At 35.1% G+C, this 20427-nt stretch overlaps 2 protein-coding genes and 1 long non-coding RNA gene across 4 annotated transcripts; 2 read left to right on the forward strand and 1 right to left on the reverse strand.

Annotated features, from left to right (window-relative positions):
* Positions 1 to 67: 67 nt before the first annotated feature.
* On the reverse strand, positions 68 to 4879 carry LOC110800746 (glucose-1-phosphate adenylyltransferase large subunit 3, chloroplastic/amyloplastic). The gene is made up of 16 exons (XM_022006070.2): positions 4734 to 4879; positions 4415 to 4634; positions 3879 to 3992; positions 3640 to 3813; positions 3273 to 3365; positions 3110 to 3193; positions 2915 to 2970; positions 2674 to 2767; positions 2477 to 2589; positions 2305 to 2377; positions 2018 to 2098; positions 1843 to 1929; positions 1624 to 1728; positions 1081 to 1187; positions 918 to 978; positions 68 to 367 (listed from the first exon to the last, which is right to left on the reverse strand). The coding sequence occupies exons 2-16, from the start codon at positions 4631 to 4633 to the stop codon at positions 266 to 268; spliced, it is 1563 nt and encodes a 520-aa protein (XP_021861762.1). The 5' UTR covers position 4634; positions 4734 to 4879; the 3' UTR covers positions 68 to 265.
* Positions 1870 to 4250, forward strand: LOC130470260 (uncharacterized). Of its 2 annotated transcripts, XR_008930244.1 has the most exons (3): positions 1870 to 2092; positions 3254 to 3394; positions 3834 to 4250. It is a non-coding gene; the product is annotated as an uncharacterized lncRNA (long non-coding RNA). The 2 variants fall into 2 exon arrangements; XR_008930243.1 differs by lacking the exon at positions 1870 to 2092 and having other exon boundaries at positions 2571 to 3394.
* Positions 4880 to 7024: 2145 nt separating the features above from the next.
* LOC110800777 (clp protease adapter protein ClpF, chloroplastic) lies at positions 7025 to 13709 on the forward strand. The gene is made up of 9 exons (XM_022006102.2): positions 7025 to 7184; positions 8762 to 9166; positions 9963 to 10022; positions 11435 to 11529; positions 11598 to 11770; positions 12429 to 12541; positions 12873 to 12918; positions 13099 to 13139; positions 13218 to 13709. The coding sequence occupies exons 2-9, from the start codon at positions 8852 to 8854 to the stop codon at positions 13371 to 13373; spliced, it is 999 nt and encodes a 332-aa protein (XP_021861794.1). The 5' UTR covers positions 7025 to 7184; positions 8762 to 8851; the 3' UTR covers positions 13374 to 13709.
* Positions 13710 to 20427: the final 6718 nt, after the last annotated feature.

Below are 20427 nucleotides of genomic sequence, written 5' to 3' on the forward strand. Positions count from 1 at the left end.
TTGCTTGTTTTTGGAGAGAATTTGTTGAGATCTGTTACAAAATTTGTTATTTGCTAGAGATTAAAAATCTATTAATATTGGCACTTTGGTTTCTCATTGAAAATTTGTCAGTGTCAATTTAGCCTTTTCACTTCTGAATTATCCATGACAATGCTCATTATACACATCAGGTAATATTCCTTCATGTTCCCTGGTCTAACATAATTTCCGGGCCTTCATCTTCATATATCTTCCTTCGAGAAGGGGTTGGTGATAGAATTACATGTTATATCACAACCCCGTCTTTGATGGTTGAGTTTTTAAATATGACGGTGATGCCAGAACGAATATAGAACCCTTCGGATGACCTGTCTGCCTCTTGTACTCCCTGTAAAATAGGAGGAATGTAAATCAGATGTGTGTTGAAATTTTCAGGGGCTAGAATAATATCTTGCTAAAAATGCTGATAAGAATAAATCCTTTTATTTCTCCTAGAGGAATGATAATGAAGCATAACCAGCCATTCCACAAAATGTTCAATTCACTCTCACTCCTCTTGAGATAAAGAGGAAATGTCTTGTGTATCCTATGCTACTCAGACTCGGCTAAAAGTGTCAGAGACTAATACATGTCCAAGTGTCAGAAACAACCATTTCATGAAAGTTTTATATGAATTCAGCCCAAAATGAAGTCTCTAGGTGTTACACTGGTGTCTGAGACAGAGTAACACAGTATGTATCTATTAGGCTGCACATTTACCATTAGGGGATTCGGCATGTAAACAGTGCCATTTTAACTTCATTTATTTTCTTGTCTGTCAGTGTCAAGTAAGTTGGGGCAATGCTCTTCCTACAGTATTTATGTACTGTGTATTTACTGTAGAAGAAAATTAGATTTCCCTGTTGCATCTATGTATTATTGGTGAACACTGTGATTACCTCTGAATTTGAAATAATGACATTTTTCCCTATCCTCGCATTCTTGTCGATAATGCAATCCCTGCAAAATACCGTAGAAGTAGCATGAGAAACCATGATCAAACTTTTCCTTTTTTGATGACAATGATGGGAGGAAACAAAGTTATAAGAAAATATCTTGTACTTGATTTTTGTGTTTTCTCCTATTCCAATTGGAACACCTCCCTCAGCTAACTGTGATGCAATTTCAGCATCTGTTTCATACAGATCGGCACCGAGCATTACTGTATCCTGCATCATTTGGGGTGAAGGGTTAGATTGAATATGTTTTCTTGACCAATGGGGATTTCAGTGTTTTGACAAGCATATAATGCAGTCTCTAAATGGTCCTGTTGCATAGGACTTCTGTTCTAAAAAGTTTGTGTGTCTGGTTTGAAGCACTTATAAGTTAAAACAGCTGTTCATGAAAACTAGCAATAAATAGTATGAATATCCATTCATTGAAATAGTGCACTGAAAATCCTATATCCTGGATAGTGTACTCAATCTATGGAAAGTGAAGCTCAAAATTTTTCATCTGCTGTAAATAAGGATAGTTCTGCAAAGGGTGGTATTGTGTACACCTTTGGGGAAAACATCTAAAATTCAGTAGTGTGGTTAAAATCAGCATTGTGAGTACACAGAGTTACAGATGGAGTGCATGCAGAAGTAGATATTCATTACTGACCTTTAAGTGGACGTTAGAGTTGACGCGAGATCGGATTCCAACCACACTATGCTCTATGAAACAATTGTTCAAGAAGCTCCCATGGGATATGATTGAGTCAACGACCTAGAGAAGCCAAATAAAGGTAAGCTTTTTTCTTTTATAGATTTATCAATTAATTGTGTATTTAGCACCTTGAAAGCGTAGACTGAGTTATATTCTTATAGATATTCAATTAACCTTGCTATTGTCGATTTTGCTAGGAGGCAAATTTCTTCTTGATGTGTACATTGGTTTGTCTGCATCGTAGAAGCTAAATTTCGAAGGCTGAAATGCACAAAGAAGTAAAGAAGAGTTGGCATCATTTTGAAAGCAAGTATAGACATCAAACATCATTGTCAACATGAATTCTTACATGTTCTGTTAGGGCGAGATTTGCCTCAAAGAAGGATCGGATAGTTCCAATGTCTTCCCAATAATCATTGAATAGGTAAGCCTGCATAATTTTTTTTCTATGAACATAAAATTTGAATTGACTTGATTCTGAGAAACTAACATTGAAGCCGAAGCATCACCCAAATATATTAGATTAGCTCTCTCTTAAAATGTAAGATTATTTGTCAATTGCCATGTGGGTGATTCTTTAGGTGAATGATGGAAGTATAGTTCTTTTTGCTTCTTTATTAGATCTTGGTATCATACCTTGGTGTAGTATTCCCGAGCAGATGCTGGGATTATTTCTGATCCAAAGTCATTTGCAGTCGGGAATCGCCATCTGAGTTACCAAAGAAAGCCACACAGTGATCAATCTCACCTCTTTGAAACTTGTTCTTGTCATTAAAACATATAGAAGCTTGTAAGCTATTATTTTTACCTCAACAAGTTAAGTAGTATTTCTTTCTTAAATATATATACACCCATAGATGCAATATAGGGTTTCTCCTGAGCTTCTTCTTTTGACAGTCCTAGAACAGTCGTGTCAACTGCCTGAAGCATATAATATTATTAGTACATATCTGTACATTTCCTTACTTGAGAATCGAATTCTACTGTTTGAGTTACGAGTGCTACCATTGCTTTCAAATCGTCTCCTTTAGGTTTCTCACTAAAGGACAAAACCCTCCCCTTGTCATCAATCTTCATTAAACCAAAATCTGAGGCACGGCTACACAAAAATACAGGATCAACTACATATAATTTGCAATCAACACATTTGGGTTTCTGTTCTGCTTTTGTTTTTAGATTATGCATGTACTAAATGTGGAAATTAGTTAGCTGAACATGACAAGTTCCTGATCACAAACTAAGATACCTGTCGTCCATGGGCAGGCAAGAAATACTGATGTCAGCTCCACTTTGGCGATGGTTCTGGAATCGAATTACACAGAAATCATAGATTGTATTGTAAAGGAGTTTGCAGTTTTTAGCAAGAGGGATTGAAGCAATCTGTATTTGAAAGAAATGAGAGAAATAGGAAGCGGGAGGATAGCAGGACAGAGTTTCTTGCCTGGAGGAAGTCCATGTAATCCATTCTGTACAAGTGGTCTCCGGATAGAATCAGAATATCTTCAATTTCCTTACTTCTTTGATCCTATTTCATGTGTGCAAACTCAAAATGATATCTTCATGCAGAAGTGTGTTTGTTTTGCAGAAAGGAGGTAGAACTATACCTCAAATAGCCAGCCAAACTGCCTTACAGCATCAGCAGTACCCTGGAACCATTTTTTGCCTGCATCGCCTGGAGTTTGTGTGGCAGCAAGAACCTGAACAGAAAAAAATATTAAACTACCATGTAAGTCATGCTTCTCAGTTTTAACCCCCTTTCCATCTCAAGATGAACATGAGAATGGGTTTCGGAGATTAACTTGGAGGTAGGACAGAGAGAGTCAAACTGTAAAGGTAAGGTTGCACCACAATCCTCTACATGAGGAAACTGGAAACACCTCAACGGCTCAACCTATTAGAATTAATGCTTTAACTTATTTCAAAATGAAGATGAAGATTAATTGACGACATAGAGGAGTTTTGGTATAGAACCTCCACATAGCCATCTCCAAAGTTGCCACCACTGCCAAAGTTGTAAGCCCGAGCAAGATGCCTGTTGAGAGAGGCGGAATTGAACTGTGTCAAGATATAGACTTTGTTGATGCCGCTGTTTATGCAGTTACTCATCGGCACATCTATGAGTCGATATGCTCCTCCTAATGGAACCTGTTAATTTGATGTTTCAGCTTTTGTTTAAGTGAAGGGAACTAAGAGAGGGGAGGTTTACTCACAGCTGGTTTTGCACGACGCTTTGTCAATGGAAAAAGACGAGTTCCTGCACCTCCTCCCAGTATTATTGCTGCTACTGTTCGTGAGTTTGTTTTCTCTTGTCCAATTTCCCTAACCTGTATTTCAACTTGTTAGGGTAAACCTGTTGTCAACTATAGTGGTTTTATACTCCCTTTTGTAGTTTTAGGGGAGTGCATATTACTCCAACATTGAATGTATTTTGTGTTGTTATTCATGCATCAGCTAAACTATACTTGACTTCTAAAAATAATAGTGGATGTCATTCTGAGTTCAATATGTTTAGATTTTATTTTTTTCATATTTCCCTTATCATAAGTTTGGTAGGCGGTAATCCACTTTTTTCATTTCGCTAACATTTTGTCAAGTAAACAAGTCTGAATTCTCATGTTAAAACAAGTAGATGTAGAATACGAAATTAAAAGAAGCAGTCCATAATTACTAATTACTCGTAATACAAAAATGGTGATAAAGATAATGAAACAGAAAAGTTAGGGAGAGTTAGTGGTTAAAAGGTAACCTTAGTTTCAGAAGCATTATCAGCAGTGACGGACATGCACACACGTCCTCTAACAGTGTTGTTATTAGCATGAAGAGTATGTTTGGATGACAAATTCTTCAACTTGAGCCCCATCAATTCCCCATTGCAAAACTTCACCACACTCCAGTCCCTCTTACTCGACGTCACACTTCCGGCCATCGACAGCGAAACATGTCCATTGGCCGACGACAATGCCATTCTTCTTGCAAAGATATCAAAACTTAGTACAATACTACTAGTATATCTACAACAAACTAAATAAGGAAGATTTGCGTAAATTTTTTAATTTGGTGTTTACATGAACGTTGTTGTTGTTGTTGTTGTTGTTGTTGTTGTTGTTGTTGGGTGTGAGTCCAACTGTTTTTATCTATATTTCACTGCATCCACCAATTTTATTGGCTCTGGAAAATTATGTTTATTGCAAGAAAGGGCCTTCAATTTGTTTGTAATTGTATGTAAATTGGAATATCCAATGGTTTATTTGTCATGGATATTAATATATTATTACTCCACTAGTTTATGTCTTTTTGTGTGACTGTTTATTTAGCAACTGTCTGCACCCAAGTCGGCATTCACAAAATACAATCTAAGCTTCATAGCCAATAAGAATTCTCCATGTCCACAAATGGACCCTATTAGCTAGAAAGATAATTCTACTCTGTTACCAAGTACGGAGTATTATACTTCCTTAATATCATTCAGATTTTTCTTATGAGAAATAGATGCAGAATATTTTACAAATCACATACCCAAACACTGAAACACCCTTATAATACATTATTCAACTTTTCTTTTGTTAATGGAGTTTTGAACATTTTCTTATCTATCTCAATTCCCAGTTTCCCACCCCTAAGAGCAAGATTACCGCTAGTATAAGCTAAGACTTCCATATCATCTTTTTATTAATCAGATTCTTGTCGAGACCCTTTCAGATTTACTTAATTTTCCACTTCACCCCTCGTACTCATTCAAGACTCCTAAAATAAAAATATAAAAAATAAAAATAATAATAATAAGATTCAATTTACAATTTAAACGTCTTAAGTAGAGTCTTGGAATCCCAAGACTCTTGCTCAGACTTTTGTCATACTCTTCCACTTAAATGGGAGATCTTAGGTTAATACTCAATAAGACTATTGCTCAGACTATCGCTCAGACCTGCGCTAATCTTGCTCTAAGCATGACAAGAAACCAAAGTATGTGGGCTTGAATCGTGCTTAGGCCACAATTTCGAAACTTTTGCCAAGTCACAAAACTATTGGGTTTGGCGTGAGCAAGACCTATTCAGGACCAAGTCGCGCGGGCTCGGTACTAGGCATGATCCGACACTGGCCACATCCATCTTTACCCACTTCCTTCCTAGGAATAAAATGATGGGAATTGATGAAGTACGTACCCTGTGCTTTTATTATTTTTATAAATATAAGGATTTTTTCAAAATTACCACCTTATAGTCCACTTTGTAAAACTTACTACCTTATAAAATTTTATTTATAAAATCACAAACCTTCAAAGTTACCACCACTTGACGGAAACCGTTAAGTTTTCCGTTAGTGGGACTCACTTTTTCGTTTTCTTTCGTTTTCCTTCCATTTTTTCCACCATTCTTCCTCCTTTCTTCTTCATTATTCGTTATTCATCCTTCTTCTTCATCCTTCTTCTTCATCTTTCACCCAAAATCAATGCATTACACAACCAAAATTAAATATCCCTTTAATCAATCCTTTACACATGTTCTCCAATTATTATAGAAAAATAACCACCTAAGTTCATTTCTTCACAAGTAACAAACAAACATTTGAACCAACTGAAAAACAAAGGACAACAATTCCCATAGTTCATTGAATTTATTCCAATTAGGCGATGTCTTGAGAAACCCTCGGTTTTAGAACGTAACTCTCTAAAGATTTCATTCCAACTTAATAGAAGAAAAATAGAGAGGATGTTTTTTTTGTCCCCTGTAAGAAAAAAAAAGTAGTATTAACCGAGGTAAAAAAAGAACAGGCAGAATGAGTCCAACAAATCCATAAGTGAGGACATCCGTTGTAAAATAGTTCCATGAGTACGTACCAATTACCAAGCAGTCAAGCACATTAAACCTCATGAATGAGTGAAAAGTGAATGTCGTTGAATTAATATGTTCTAAAGAAATGTTTGATAGTTAAAAAAAATCTGGAAACAAATTTAAGGTCTAAACGAAGAAGGATGAAGAATCGTGAAAAAAATGGAGCGAAAAACAAAAAAAAAAAAAAAAACCGAAAAAGTTTATTTCACTAACGGAAAACTTAACCGTTTCCGTTAAGTGGTGGTAACTTTGAAGGTTTGTGATTTTTTAACATGATAATTTTCAAATAAAATTTTATAAGATGGTAAGTTTTAAAAAGTGGACTTTATAAGGTAGTAATTTTAAAAAAATCATTTACTTTATTCCATTTTTTGCCTATAAAATTTACATTTATATCCTATTTTGCCCACCATGACATAAAATTTGTAATATTTTGTTATGAGAATCTACCATAACTTACTCACTCGTAATACTTTTATGTTGTTGGACAATTTATAACCTATAAAGAGTCTCAAGTCTCAACCCCACAAATTTATGAATTCCATCTCATTTGCCCAAATACGATTCACGTCTGTATTGAACTTCTGTCGTCATCTTCAAGAACTTCCCACCCTTTGCATTCCACATAATTTTTAAACGGATTTCCCAATTCCGGAAAAACCTTTCCAGTAATTCTTTGATCAGGTAATATACTGCCTTTTAAATTTTTCTTTAATTATACGAAGTATATTCTTGCTATTTTTTTGCTAATTTTAATTGCTATTACAGAAATTATGTATTTATAGCTTTTGAAGTTCAGTTAAATGGCTGGGTATAGAGGGGGGAAAGTGGGTTAATGTTTATTATTTGGTCTAAGCAGTGGGTTTGTTTGAATTACTTTATGTAGTATGTACTAACAATTGTTATTGGTCATTTTGTTTCAAATTAATTCTTGGTTTAATTTGAGTTACAAATTCTGTATGTTAACTATACAAATTCTTTGCTAAATTGTATTTTTGTTTGATAATTTCCCAAACTTTAATCCAATGGAAAATTGTTCTATGCTCTAGAATTTAATTTTGAGTATTGATTGATTAAGATGCTGAAATATGGTAGTTATGGGTTCTGAATTCAAAAACTTAGTCGGGTTGAGGTGGAATATATGACCTTAAGTATGATAGAAAGGGTTGGACTTTGTTTAAATCTGACAAGAGAAAGAGAGGGAGAACAAAACATCATTTTGCTGGAATTTGGGAGGGTGGTGAGCAGTGTTAGCTAATCCAATGTGCGCTTAATACTAGTAATTATGTAAAATTAGCACAAAAGTGTTCCGCGTACCATCACTCGCATTCCCAATACGCAATTTGCAGGGGAAGTATTAGATAACACTGGTAATTTTGCATGTTTTGACATGAGTTTATAGGTTATAGCACGTCCAAACATGCATCATTAGTGTGTGGGGGGGGGGGGGGGGGGAGGGGTGGAATTTGGTTGTTTCTTCTTTGAATGACATAGTTGATAAATGGTATCCAATGTTACCCGGCTTGATTTATGCAAGCTATCTCAAATTAAGTGTTTGTTAGCAAATGGGGAGGAAAGGTTCACCGCTTCTCAAAGAGAGTGGTATCAGAAAATAAGTTCACGGTCATGTGACTTATGAATTATTTTTTTAAAGACCGGGCAGGGTTTTTCTTAGACGAAGATGATAGTTCAACTTTTCTTCTGATTTTTTTTTCAAAGACTAAGTACCGTTTTATCAGTTCTTACCAGATATACCGTGCTTATAATTGAAAATGCATACACAATAATACTTAATTAGTTAATTTTATTGATATTTTCCATATTTGTGTATGTAATTTGTTTTTATATTTCTGATTTAAGTGAAAGGTAAAAAGCCAATCACTTTGACGCCATCTCAGGAGTTGACATATATAATAGAGATTTTGATATTGTTGAGACTGGTGATTGGCTCGAAATTGCTATTTGCTAAAGCTGCTATGTCTTCCATAAAGTGGGGTGACTGCTCGTGTATTTCTGTACCAGTAGAACCTAAGTTTTTCATTTATTTCATTGATTATATAATGGCATCGACCTAACAGGTTTTTTTCATGCCACATATTAATAGAAATGAGGTAATCAACTGGAACCTAGGGACATCATTGACTGCGTCAGGTTGACTTTTGAATGAAATAGTTTGTGCAACAGTAGACAAAATATTTACTTTAATAATATGTTTTGTTAGCAATGCACTAATATTGAAGTGGCGTTTATTCTGGCTGCAGAAGCATATTTGTGATTTCAGAAAAAAGAAGTACAGGTTAGGTTGTCCGAGGGTGAAGAAGGACTTTTCATTTGTTTGAATTGTGCAAGGAATGTCAACGAGCACATTGACAAATCCTGGTAGCACTGGACTATTTGGATCAAATCTTTTCTTGAGGACAGTTAGAAGTTTTCAGTTACTTAATGGAACTGAAAGACATTGCCTCTGGAATTATGGTGTACAGAATGTATTTCTCAAAGGACAACCCTATATAACAAGACAAAGAAGCAAGAGGGTTGAAGCAGGATGGCTTTTCAAAGGGGGTGGAGGTGATAAACAGTTGGATGCAAGCACCGAACATAGTGAGAAAGCAAATGAGGATATACTGATTTTCTTTTTTCAGTTGGACTTGGCAACTCGGGTCCAGGTTTGTCATTATTGCTTGCGGTTATTTCTGTGCCAAAAATGTTTTGGTCTCTTTGGCTACGTCAACTTTAGTGGTAGATTGTGCTCATAATATTATGTTCTGCTCATTTGTTTTATTTTCATTTTGTATATCATTTGTCGTGCAAATAAATGATCCTCGTATGATAGTGTGATGCTGAATTGAAATTTATCTCTGTGATGGATATTTCCTTGAATCATTTGCATCTTTAGCTTTCTGCATATGTTTTTGTAGTTCTTTATGGAAACGATTCATTTTGATGCCTATATTGATAAGAAGTTGGACTTGATGTACAAAAAGAAATGGGATTAAGGTTTGAAGTTGACTGCAACTGACTGCGAAGCTGTATTATATCGCCCAGAAGAACAGAAAAACAAAATGAAGGACTATGAACTACGTAGTAGTAGGAGAAACGTTTTCTAGTTCCTAGCGTTATCTATGCTTTTTCTTTCTGAGAATGCTTGTTACATTGTCATCCACCGTTAAACTTGATTTTCTGTGGTCTACTTTGTTTAAAATTGGAAACTGGGAATGATCTACATTCTGCATCACGGGCAATCGCATAAATCATAATATTCTAAGAGATGCACTGTGTTCAATCTAATCTCCATTTAATAGATCAGATATGCTCCTTTGTTGCCACTTGCATATTTATTCTAGTTCTCTTTGTAAGGTGGTTCCTATTGTCTCGTGAAATCTAAAGTAATTTGACATTGTGTGTTCTGTTAAGAAGCACACTCCTTTCTGTAACTTTATGTTGTTGGACTTTTTCTTTCAGTATGCTCTGAACTTGGATCAGTACGATATTGCTCAACAGTTGAGAAGCAGGTTAACCGAGGTATGAGTGTTCCATATTCTGTTGTATATTAATATATGGCTCTTTTGGGGTTTCTCCACATTACAAGCTGCTCTTCTGATCTTTGTTTGAGTAAATTTCATATTAGATTATTGATGCATTTGTCTTTAAAAAAAACTTGGGGACACTCACATTGGTGGCCCAATGTTTTTGCTCTTTACATTTGGCAGCCAAAGTTTTTTGGATATCCAATGAATAACCTTGTATTCCTGAATTTCGTACAAAGTGACATTACTGATGGGAATTTTTTGGTAATTAGGTTAAGCAGTTAACATTTTATTAACCATGGACCATGGTTTCCTTGTAAATTTTTTTGGAACACCATGACCACCATTGACCAACAACACATCACCAACTCCATCTCCTCCATTATTCCTCTGCAAAATTAGTATACTCTCGAGGTCAATTTCTTGCTCCTCCCTTTATCTTGCTTCAAAATAATCTGTCCATCTACTTTATCTTGCTTCAAAATAATCTGTCCATCTACTTTAAAAGTGACGAATTTAACACACTCTACCTTAGAGTTATTAACTAGGGTTCTTCCGTAAATTCGCTCTATCTCCCATTTACTGTCCAAAAATACATTTTTTGGAGTTTCAGCTGCAGTTTTATTGAATTATTCCCCCCTGCAAGTGCTTCACATTTTGAATTATGGCTCATCTGAAGAAATCGAAGAAGGATTTGAAGAAACTATAGAAGAAAATCAAGTGAACGTAGTTTCAATCGAACCCAGAGCTTCCGAATCTGATTGGTTGGATAGTTTCCGCCACAAAGCATCCTTTCCTTTGTAAGCGGTTATGGCAGCGAGAGATTTTTATAGAGAGAAAAATGATGAATTGAAGAGAGATAAAGCTTTGACAGAGTGTCAGTGTGTGACTTTGACGATGCTGGAGATGGTGACCGAGATGGTGACCATTTCCGTTGACGGTGGAGATGGGTGTGAGATTTGTTGAGGGTCAATGGTGGACAATATTATAAAAGGAACCATGGAGAACCAAATTAAAGGTTAATATTTAACATATGTATCAACAAAATATTATCATTATGCTACTTTGTATTAACAAAAACACAGGAGCAAAGGGTTGTTTATCAGATTTCTATAATTTTTTGGCTACCAATTGTAAGTTGCAAAAACATAAGGCTACCATTGAGAATTCCCTAAAATTAAAATGCTTGTTTTTAATGGATGCAAGTCTCAAAACATATAAACTAATGTATATGTTCGGTGTTTTAAGTAGCCAACATGCTGCATGGCAGCCTTAAAAAGGACGGCTCTTAGAAATTTGTATCTTTGCAAACATCAGTTCCTGAGCCTAGAGCTTGGGTTTCTCTTTTTGAAACCTTTCGACAGCAATGAATTGTCATACGTAGTACCTCATTTCTCATACTTATAGGTTGAAGAAGAAGTCATCAGGCAGAAGAATTCAAAGAAAGGTTCAACCTCAAAAGTTGACGCTCAAGATCAAGGCATTCGTCTGCTGAGATTGCGGTTAGTCCTTTACTGGTTGGTTAAACACCTATGCTTTCTATTTCTCAACACTTCTTTTCCCCCCGCAGTGCTGAACTACAGAATGCAATTGGCACTGAGAATTATGCCGCAGCTGCTGAGTTACGTGATAAAATTTCCAAATTAGAGGCAGAGTCTCTAGCTGAATCAGCAAAAGCTTTGGCATATGATAAAATTCGATATGCATTCCGTTTGGGTCAGAAAGTGAGACATAAGATTTTTGGTATGTTAACGAACTTAATTCAGAGCTTTGGCTTTGTTTCATCTTTTCAGATGGTGTGAATTGCTCCCTAATGCCCTAGGTCTTATACTATCTGGATCCAAGATATTATCAGCTTCGTTTTTGTACAGTAGCTTCAGTATTCATTCTTGTCTCTAAGTTCTCTTATTCCAGGTTATAACATGCTTTATTGCCCAATCCTTCATCACACGAGGTTTGTATAATATTTAGAAATGTGAATTATGTGGACATACTGGGAACCTCAAGGACCAATTTTTTTGGGAGTTGAGATCCCAGGAGCTTGACCTATGGGGTTTGGCAGTAGGGATCCTTTTGCAATTCCTTAGCCAATAAGGCTCTTGAGGTAGTCTGCAGTGTAGACATGTAACATGCTAGTTGTATAATTCTGATGCTTCTGGTTTCAATGTAATTTGTCTGTTACTCTGTTAGCCTGCTTTTCCCTCTGGACTTGTATAATAGATAGTGAAATTCCTTGTGAAATACCCCTCAATTATGGGCAGCATGCCTTCTATTTTGCCCATGTATGCAGTATCTTTCAGCCATTAATCTAAAATGCTTTGCTAGCAGCAAGTAACACATCTGTTTGCTTACTTCTAAGTTCTAACCATCCCAGTTACTGAATAATTTAGGTATAATGCAGGGTACTGGGGTGTAATTTGCGGCATGGATCCAGTGTGCTGCGAATCAAGTGCATGGATGGAAACTGCGAATGTTGCAAATTTGTCTAATGGTTCTAATCAGCCTTTCTATCAGGTTCATATCCTTGATTTTTTTTTTTTCCAGCCTTCTTATCTAGTGCCTCTTTTTTGCCCCTGTTTTGACCTTTGCATTTAGGAAGTCGTATTGTTGATGTTATTCTGGAAATTTTCCGTACTATACAAGGCATCCATGCTGTAGTTGTGGACTTTTTAATCATTTACTTTCTCGCGAGTCGCGATCTCAGGATTCTTAGCTACTAATAGTTTCTCCTCGTAATTTGCTCCATGTGGAAGGACTATTTTTTGTTTTTTTTTGGAATAGGGTAGTTTTTGGCGTTGGATTCGCACGTCTTATGTATCTCAACGTTCACTTTATTGCATTTCAGGTCTTGGTAGATGTTCATGAAGATCCCGACCTTCTCGTGGCATACGGTAAAGTAACTTAGTTTGCTGGACTCTCTTTTTCTTCTCTTTTCCAATTCTTCTTGGAAACCTTTGTTGGGCTAGCATTCCAGAGGACCATCTCTTATACTTCGTATGACATAAAAGCATAACAAGTTGTTTTTATTAACTGACTGCTTCAATGTGATGCATGTGAATTACTGGTCTCAGTTCCAGAGGAGAATTTGCTAGTACCAGAAAAGCCGAACTTGGTAAGTAATCATTTAGCCTGGTAATGGAAAATACACTAAGAAAGGTATAATATAATTGAACTTCCATTGTTTGTGCAGGGAAAGTTTGATCACCCTTATGTTTCATTTCTATTTTATGGAGGTGACACGGCTGGGAATTTCATCCCGGTCAAGCAGCTTCGTGAGAAGTACAATCAGCCGAGGTTTGAAGCGCCTTCTGATCCTGAAGATGAAGAGGACCGAGAAGGTGCTTGATTCTAATTAGATCAGAATCTGATATTTCTTTTACTGGGAAATTGTTGTTGTTCACTGGGAAGCCTGTTCTTGAAAGTCCTTACTACAGCTCTGTCCTAAATCAGAGTACATGATTTGCTGAATGCTGATGCATGTTTAGTATCTGGCTTCTATATCTTAGATGTTGTATCTTCTGTATATAGTGTCGGTTGTTGTACTTCTTCAATTTCATAATACATACAACATTTGACTTTCTTGAACTAATTGTTGATTTAACTTTGACCCTGTATAACTATATGGTGTGAAGTTGAAAGCTTCTTGCTGCTCATCAAATTTGACGTTTTTGGTTTCCTGCTACATTTTTGAAACTGGGAATAAACTCGTAAACACATCTGCAACCACGCCACTAGTTTCATCGTTCTTCCCTTCTCTCTATCCTCTCTCTTGACACCGGCGTCCCCTTCGCGCTCTCTCTTAACATCTGGATCTGTCAACGAAAATTAAGAAATGATGAATTTTTTTTTATGAATATCGGACCTTGAAATTCAAAATTTGTAGGTCACCATCCAATACATCTTGAAATTCAAATTTTGTAGGGTACTGTCCAATATATTTCGAAAAGAAATACTCCGTACTAGTAGAGATGGCCAACGAATCCGGTTTGGTGGGTCGTGGGTCGTGGATAGTTGACACACGACCCGCCTTAATGAAAGTCGTGGTGGGTCGGGCTATGGGTTATGTCAGAATAATGGACACAACACGTGATGGGTAGTGGGTTACATGGGTCGTGCATCATGGTGAGTTATGTGGTCGAGTGGGTCCGATAGGTTTGGTGGGTTACCACAGTTTTGGAAGCTGATGTAACTTCGATGGGTCAGGTGGATTTGGATGAGTTTTAGCAGCCGATGTGGGTCAGGTGGGTTTGGTGAGTTTAGATGAGTTTTAGCAGCCGATGTTGGTCAGGTGGGTTTGGATGATTACTTAATTGTTAAAAATTACAAATTTATATGAGCTTAAATTAATTAATTTTTATGTTATTGACTTACATAAATGTAGTTAATGTATATAAACAATAAAATTAAAATTTATTAGCTTTTTAAACATACAAAATAGTTTAAATTAGGATGGCGGGTTAGTGGGTCACATAGTTAGGTGGGTTGTGTCTGGTGGGTCGGGTGTGCCATGGTGGGTGATGTCAGGTCCAATGGGGTGGGTCAAAATGGGATGTGTTGGAAAAACTCAAGCCATATGTGCCACATCAAAAAAAGTGTTTGACGATTGTGTCATGGGTTATAAGTGGGTTTGATGACCCACTACGGGTTGTGTTAGAGTAGGTTGGGTCAGACCCGACCCACTGGTCATCTCTACATACTAGTAATACTTTGAAAGGTCAGCTTCGGCTCCTTAATTTTGATTAGTATCAAAATAGGATTAAAATGCGTGGATCTGGTCCACACTAATATTATTGTGGATCTAAAGCCAACAATTTACTCTACCACCTCTTTTACCTTTATTGTTCACATAGTGACTATAATAAATTAAACACCAATTTTCTTAGATATAACCTACGTTTTTAAAGAGAATCGTACTAACGACGCCAATTTGATATTTTTTTCATAATAATTCTAAAAATACTGTCAAAATAAATTAGAATCAAGTTGTTGACTTTTTAGGCATGGTCCACGATAAATTTAGTGTGGACCAGGTCCATCTATGAATCGGTGATGAAATTGAACCATCACGAACTTAATCAGGAGCTTAAAATGCATAGTTTGTACCATGGTACAAGCTTAATATGCAAAAGTATAGGTTATATAGGGATTTGATTTGTTATTGAATTTGAATTAATTAATTAGGGAAAAAATTTAGAGACTTATGGATTTAAAGCTTCGACCATGGTTTACACTTATGCATTTTAAACTCATACCATGGAGCTTAAAATGCATAAGTCTATACCATGGTGTGAGCTTAATATGCATAAGTCTATATTATTTTAGGGGTTTGATTTGTTGTTTAATTACCCCGGGAACAAAACTTAGAGACTTATGAAGTTAGAACTTTTACCATGGTATAGACTTATGCAGTTTAGGCTCATACCATGGCAAGAGCTTAAAATGCACAAGTCTAGGACATAGTGTGAGCTTAATATGCATAAGTCTATCTTATTTAGAGGTTTTGATTTGTTGTTGAATTTGAATTAATTAACCCGGGAAAAAAAATCAGAGACATATCACGCTCTACGGGATTAGGATTCTCAATTTCGACTACATCATCATCACTATCCTCCTTCACATCCTCGGTCCTCATTCATTGCATTATCAATATCATCATCTCCTTCTATATGATCTAGGTCTAAGATTTCTAGCAGTCTACCATCCTCATAACTCTTTTCAACAAGCTTTAGGATAGTGGTCATGACCTCAGTGTCATACCTCCATCTACCATCTCCAGTACCATACTTATAAAAGTTAGGAGTACCATCCTCAATGCATGTCATGAAATTTATTCTTAAGTGCAATGTATGCTGTCCTATGAGGCAAGCAATAAATGACCATTTCGGACATAACATCCCTATTCCTTAGATGTGGCATATCTTCGATTGTAGCGAAATAGTTGCATGCAAATTCAATTTTCTTTACATACAAATACGGAGGTTCACAATACAGCTTTTATAGTTGTCCTAGGTTGGAAAACTTTGAGGGAAATATTTTAAATCCTGAAAATACACAACTTGAAAGTCTTACTAACGCGTCCCCAACAAAAGAAATCAGTCCCCCAAAAGAACATGAATTAAGCTTGAAGCTTGAACAAATTGGATACACAAATACATGCTTAATCATGAATTATGATGCAATTAATCACATAAAGCAAAACAAAACATGATCAAAGCTTTAGATACATTCCAATTAAGTAAACATTTAGCACATAAAATACACTTAAATGCATATTTAGTCTAAGTATGCCCTTCTTAATCTACCCTTTCCTCACTTAGAATAATAATAATTTTCGAAAATAATTAAGAAATAACTTCTAATTTAGTTGAAATTATTCGAATCAAATCGAAAATTATTAATAAGTAATCGAATAATTAATTTTAATTAAATTCAAGTAAATAATTAATTTTCTGGAAAGAATTAGATGAATAAAAAAAAATTAATTAAATTCGGATAAATAATTAAATAAAAAAATAATTTCGGAAATTCGAAAAAAAAGATTTCGAATAAATGGACCTAAGTCTGAAATAGTTATTAAAACCGAATAATTGGTATTTGATTTTTCAAAATATTAAGTACTCAAAAATAAAATTTTAACTTTAGGAAAATAAAATTTCAAAACATTCTAAAGTTCCGCAAAACCACTCAAATAGTATGAATCACCATTAAGTAGCTTTGAAAATCGTAGTTTAAGGAATTACCACCTTGCATTATTATTTAATGCAAAGCAGCTCTTAACTAGAGCTCTGCAAATACCACTTTGTAGTATTCATTACGAGAAAGTAGCCTTAAGCTCTTGAATACCACTTTGTAACACCCTAATAATTCATTGCCTTTATAAAACCATTTTCCAACTTAAAATAAAGGAATTACTAAATTATTACCGCCATTCTGATAACGGTTAAGGCTAGTACCAGAATTACGCAGCGGAAATATAACTAACATTCAAAATATTTAATAATAGTTAATGGCCTCCGTACAAAATGGAACCATAACGGCAAAAACCAAATCCATTAAAAATCCATTATAATCAGTTTTAATAGTCCAGACTAACAGAAAATAATAAAGTTTACAATGCAGGAGAAACATCACTCAAACACTTCTCCATGCTAGATAACTTCTCCCGCAAGTTATCTCTACAAACCTGTTTATTAATAATCTACTCTCCAACAATGCAAATGCAATGGTAGATCATCATAGGGTCGTTAAGGCGAAGGCCATGACCAAAAGACATGAAGCACAAAGTCAGCGAAAGCTGAGTACGAACAAGCTAGAATGAAATACTAGTACTAACATGCTTCACTCACAATAAAATAATCCACATGAAAAAGCCATTTAATAAACAATTAATCATGAAGGCAAGACTCGACTCTTAACACGAATCTTGACTCATAGATTTATTAAGAATAATTTTCGAACGGGCCTAAAAAGAAAATATCCATTAAAGGAAGAGTGCTGGGAGCCCACCAAACATCAAAATAAATAATAATAAAAATAACCCAATTGTCGGACCATGCCGACAGAATTCCAGCGCATAAAAAGAAGAAATGAAACAACGTCTTGTATCATTAGTAGGAGTACAAGTTTCAGGCAAGACTCCCCTCATTGTTCATACTCAAGGTATCTACGTTCCAAGAGTTTTGAAACTTGTTCTGGTTGCACTTTACGATTAATATTTTATTCACAAGGTGAACTGAAGACACAACAACAAGACATTTAATAAACAGACAACCAAAAAATACTCCTTTTTAATCCATTAGGACTTGTGATCAAACATTCAAGACTCAAGTGATATTACTCCCATTGTTCCTTCTCAATATACTATTGAGATTCCACGACATGCCTGTTAACATGCGGCAGGGGCGGATCCAGGAATTATATATGGGGGTCCAAAAAAATATGATTTTCTTTCCTTTAAGTGGCTTAAAGTTGAAAGGTAAATAGTAGAAATATTATAAACGCCTTAATAAAATATGTGGAGAATTTAAGAACTTTAATTATAAGTTTTCATAACAATAAAACTCAATACCTAGTCCAAATTACAAAAAAAAAAAACTTGGCTCGATTTCAATTTAAAATGAAAACGAGTTTTTCATACTTTGGAGATTACTTCATTACAATAATTGTCACTGAACAAATTGCACATAAAGACACTTATGGGCATTATAAATCTATATACGAAGTAATTAATTAGACCTCTAAAAAGTTCAAAGTAACATGCAACTATAAGTCTGTAAAAGTGAAGTATTAGAAGTATTATTAGAAATATATCTTATGGAAATTCCGAAAACTTTTTGAAGAAAAAATAACACTACGTACTATTTAATTTTTGTGTTTTTATAAAGCAAAATCATGAATCAATATAGAAACAAAAACCATAAAAGTGATGAAGAAAAAACGACTTACAAAGGAAAAAACAAAAATATTGAAGAATTTAGAGGATTAACGAATGACAAATAAAAAATAATTTTTTTTAAAAAAAAATGTCCTTTTATTAGGCTTCGAACCTAGGTTGCTTGGGTAAAATATAAATCAAGCAACCATTAAGACAAAGATATTTGATTATCATTATTATAGGTTAACTACCCATATTTTAAGTGCAATTAATTACCTCAATATCAATTTAACAAATTTTTCTGGAAAATAATGGGGGCTCCTTTGGACCCCTCCGGGGTCAAGTAGGTCCGCCCCTGACATGCGGATTGTGCACTAGGTACAAAAAATCCTTAATTCAATTCACATAGACTCCCCAAACATACCCTACATACGGGGTAGAATAAAAAGTGCAACGAGGCACGAATACTTGGCTCAAAATATGCTAGACATTACGTACGATAGCATTAAAATAATCCCTTGCATGTGAAACGACCCATACATGCATATATACTTGAACAACATGGCTTGATATTGAATTCAACGATCATAGATAATCACAACATGGTTGTTAAATAAAACCATAACTCCACAATAATCCAAACATGTTCGTTCACACATCAAACATGAATCCATAATAATACAACATGTTCGTTCACAACATCAAACATGAATCCATAACAATTCAATTCGCATGAATCACAATAATAACATATCACATGAATCCTCATGAAAATGGTAGTCACCCTAGACATGTACGTACCTTGAATACCTAAGTACGGGGGCCACTTTGTGATTCAAGTCTCTAGATTAGAAATCTCCTCCTATCATTAAAATAAGAAATTCAATTATTATTCATGTTTATTAAATTTTCAGCAACTTTATTAACTTTTAGAACACTTGAATTAATTAGAAATTAGTCGTTTATTAATAAAATAATATTCTCAATTGTAAAACTAAAACCCTAGCATGAAATTCATTTATTTTCATACTAAAACTCATTAAAAATTGACACTTTAGGTCTTTAAAATATTCTGAAAAATATAATTGATTATCATAATTAAAATTATCATCTAATTATGCTACTCACTTAGTCATTAGGTTAATATTAAAACCCTAACCCTAAGTCATCATTAAAACCAATTTAAACCTTTAAGAATCAACACTTTATTCAATAATCCAAATATGAAAATTAAAATACTTCAAATCAAAGTATCCTTCAATAATCTAAACACATAAATCCTCAAATTTGGTGTTCATAACCACCCCAGCAATATAATCAATCATAATTAATATTAATAGTAAAAATCCATAATTTAAAAACATAATTTGGAATAGAATAGGTTAGGAAGAAGAGAATTATACCAAACCGACCTATAGCACTGTACGATCACGAATTGAATTAATGTGACCGGGCACAAAAGGGAACAAAATATACGGAGTATGGTGCGCGGCAATGATATGTGTGTTTTATGTAGAGTTTTTACCCCCGTCCCTTAGTACTTTTTGATCTCAAATGAGCTCTCCGGAGCGATTTTTAGTACTAATGTGCTCCTTGTAGTGTGTTTGTAGTTTCAGGTTCATCATTGTAGGAATTAGCATATTTTTGTGCATTTCCTACTCATTTGAATCAATACAAGAGATTATGTACTTTCGAGAGCACAAACATTAAGTTTGAAGAGTTTTGAAGCAAAGCGAATAACGAAGGAAGTACAAAAAATGACTATAGTCCACTATTTTAAGCATAACTCAAGTTCTACAACTCCAAATGATGTAATTCTAATTGTGTTGGATTCTAGACTTCAATAGCTTTCCAACAAGTGGTCACTCGCCTAATTCCGACGAATAACGAAGGAGATATGACGTTTTGAAGATATAGGATCGTGCAGTTTCAACACGCGCCCGATCGGGCGGGCTTCGCCCGATACGGGTCGGGCGGTCATTCTGGGCGCTGTTCTGGGCACTTTGCAACCGCCCGAATTTCGCCC

This window comes from Spinacia oleracea, chromosome 3 (genome assembly GCF_020520425.1).
Source record: "Spinacia oleracea cultivar Varoflay chromosome 3, BTI_SOV_V1, whole genome shotgun sequence".
In the NCBI taxonomy this organism is placed as follows: domain Eukaryota; kingdom Viridiplantae; phylum Streptophyta; class Magnoliopsida; order Caryophyllales; family Amaranthaceae; genus Spinacia; species Spinacia oleracea.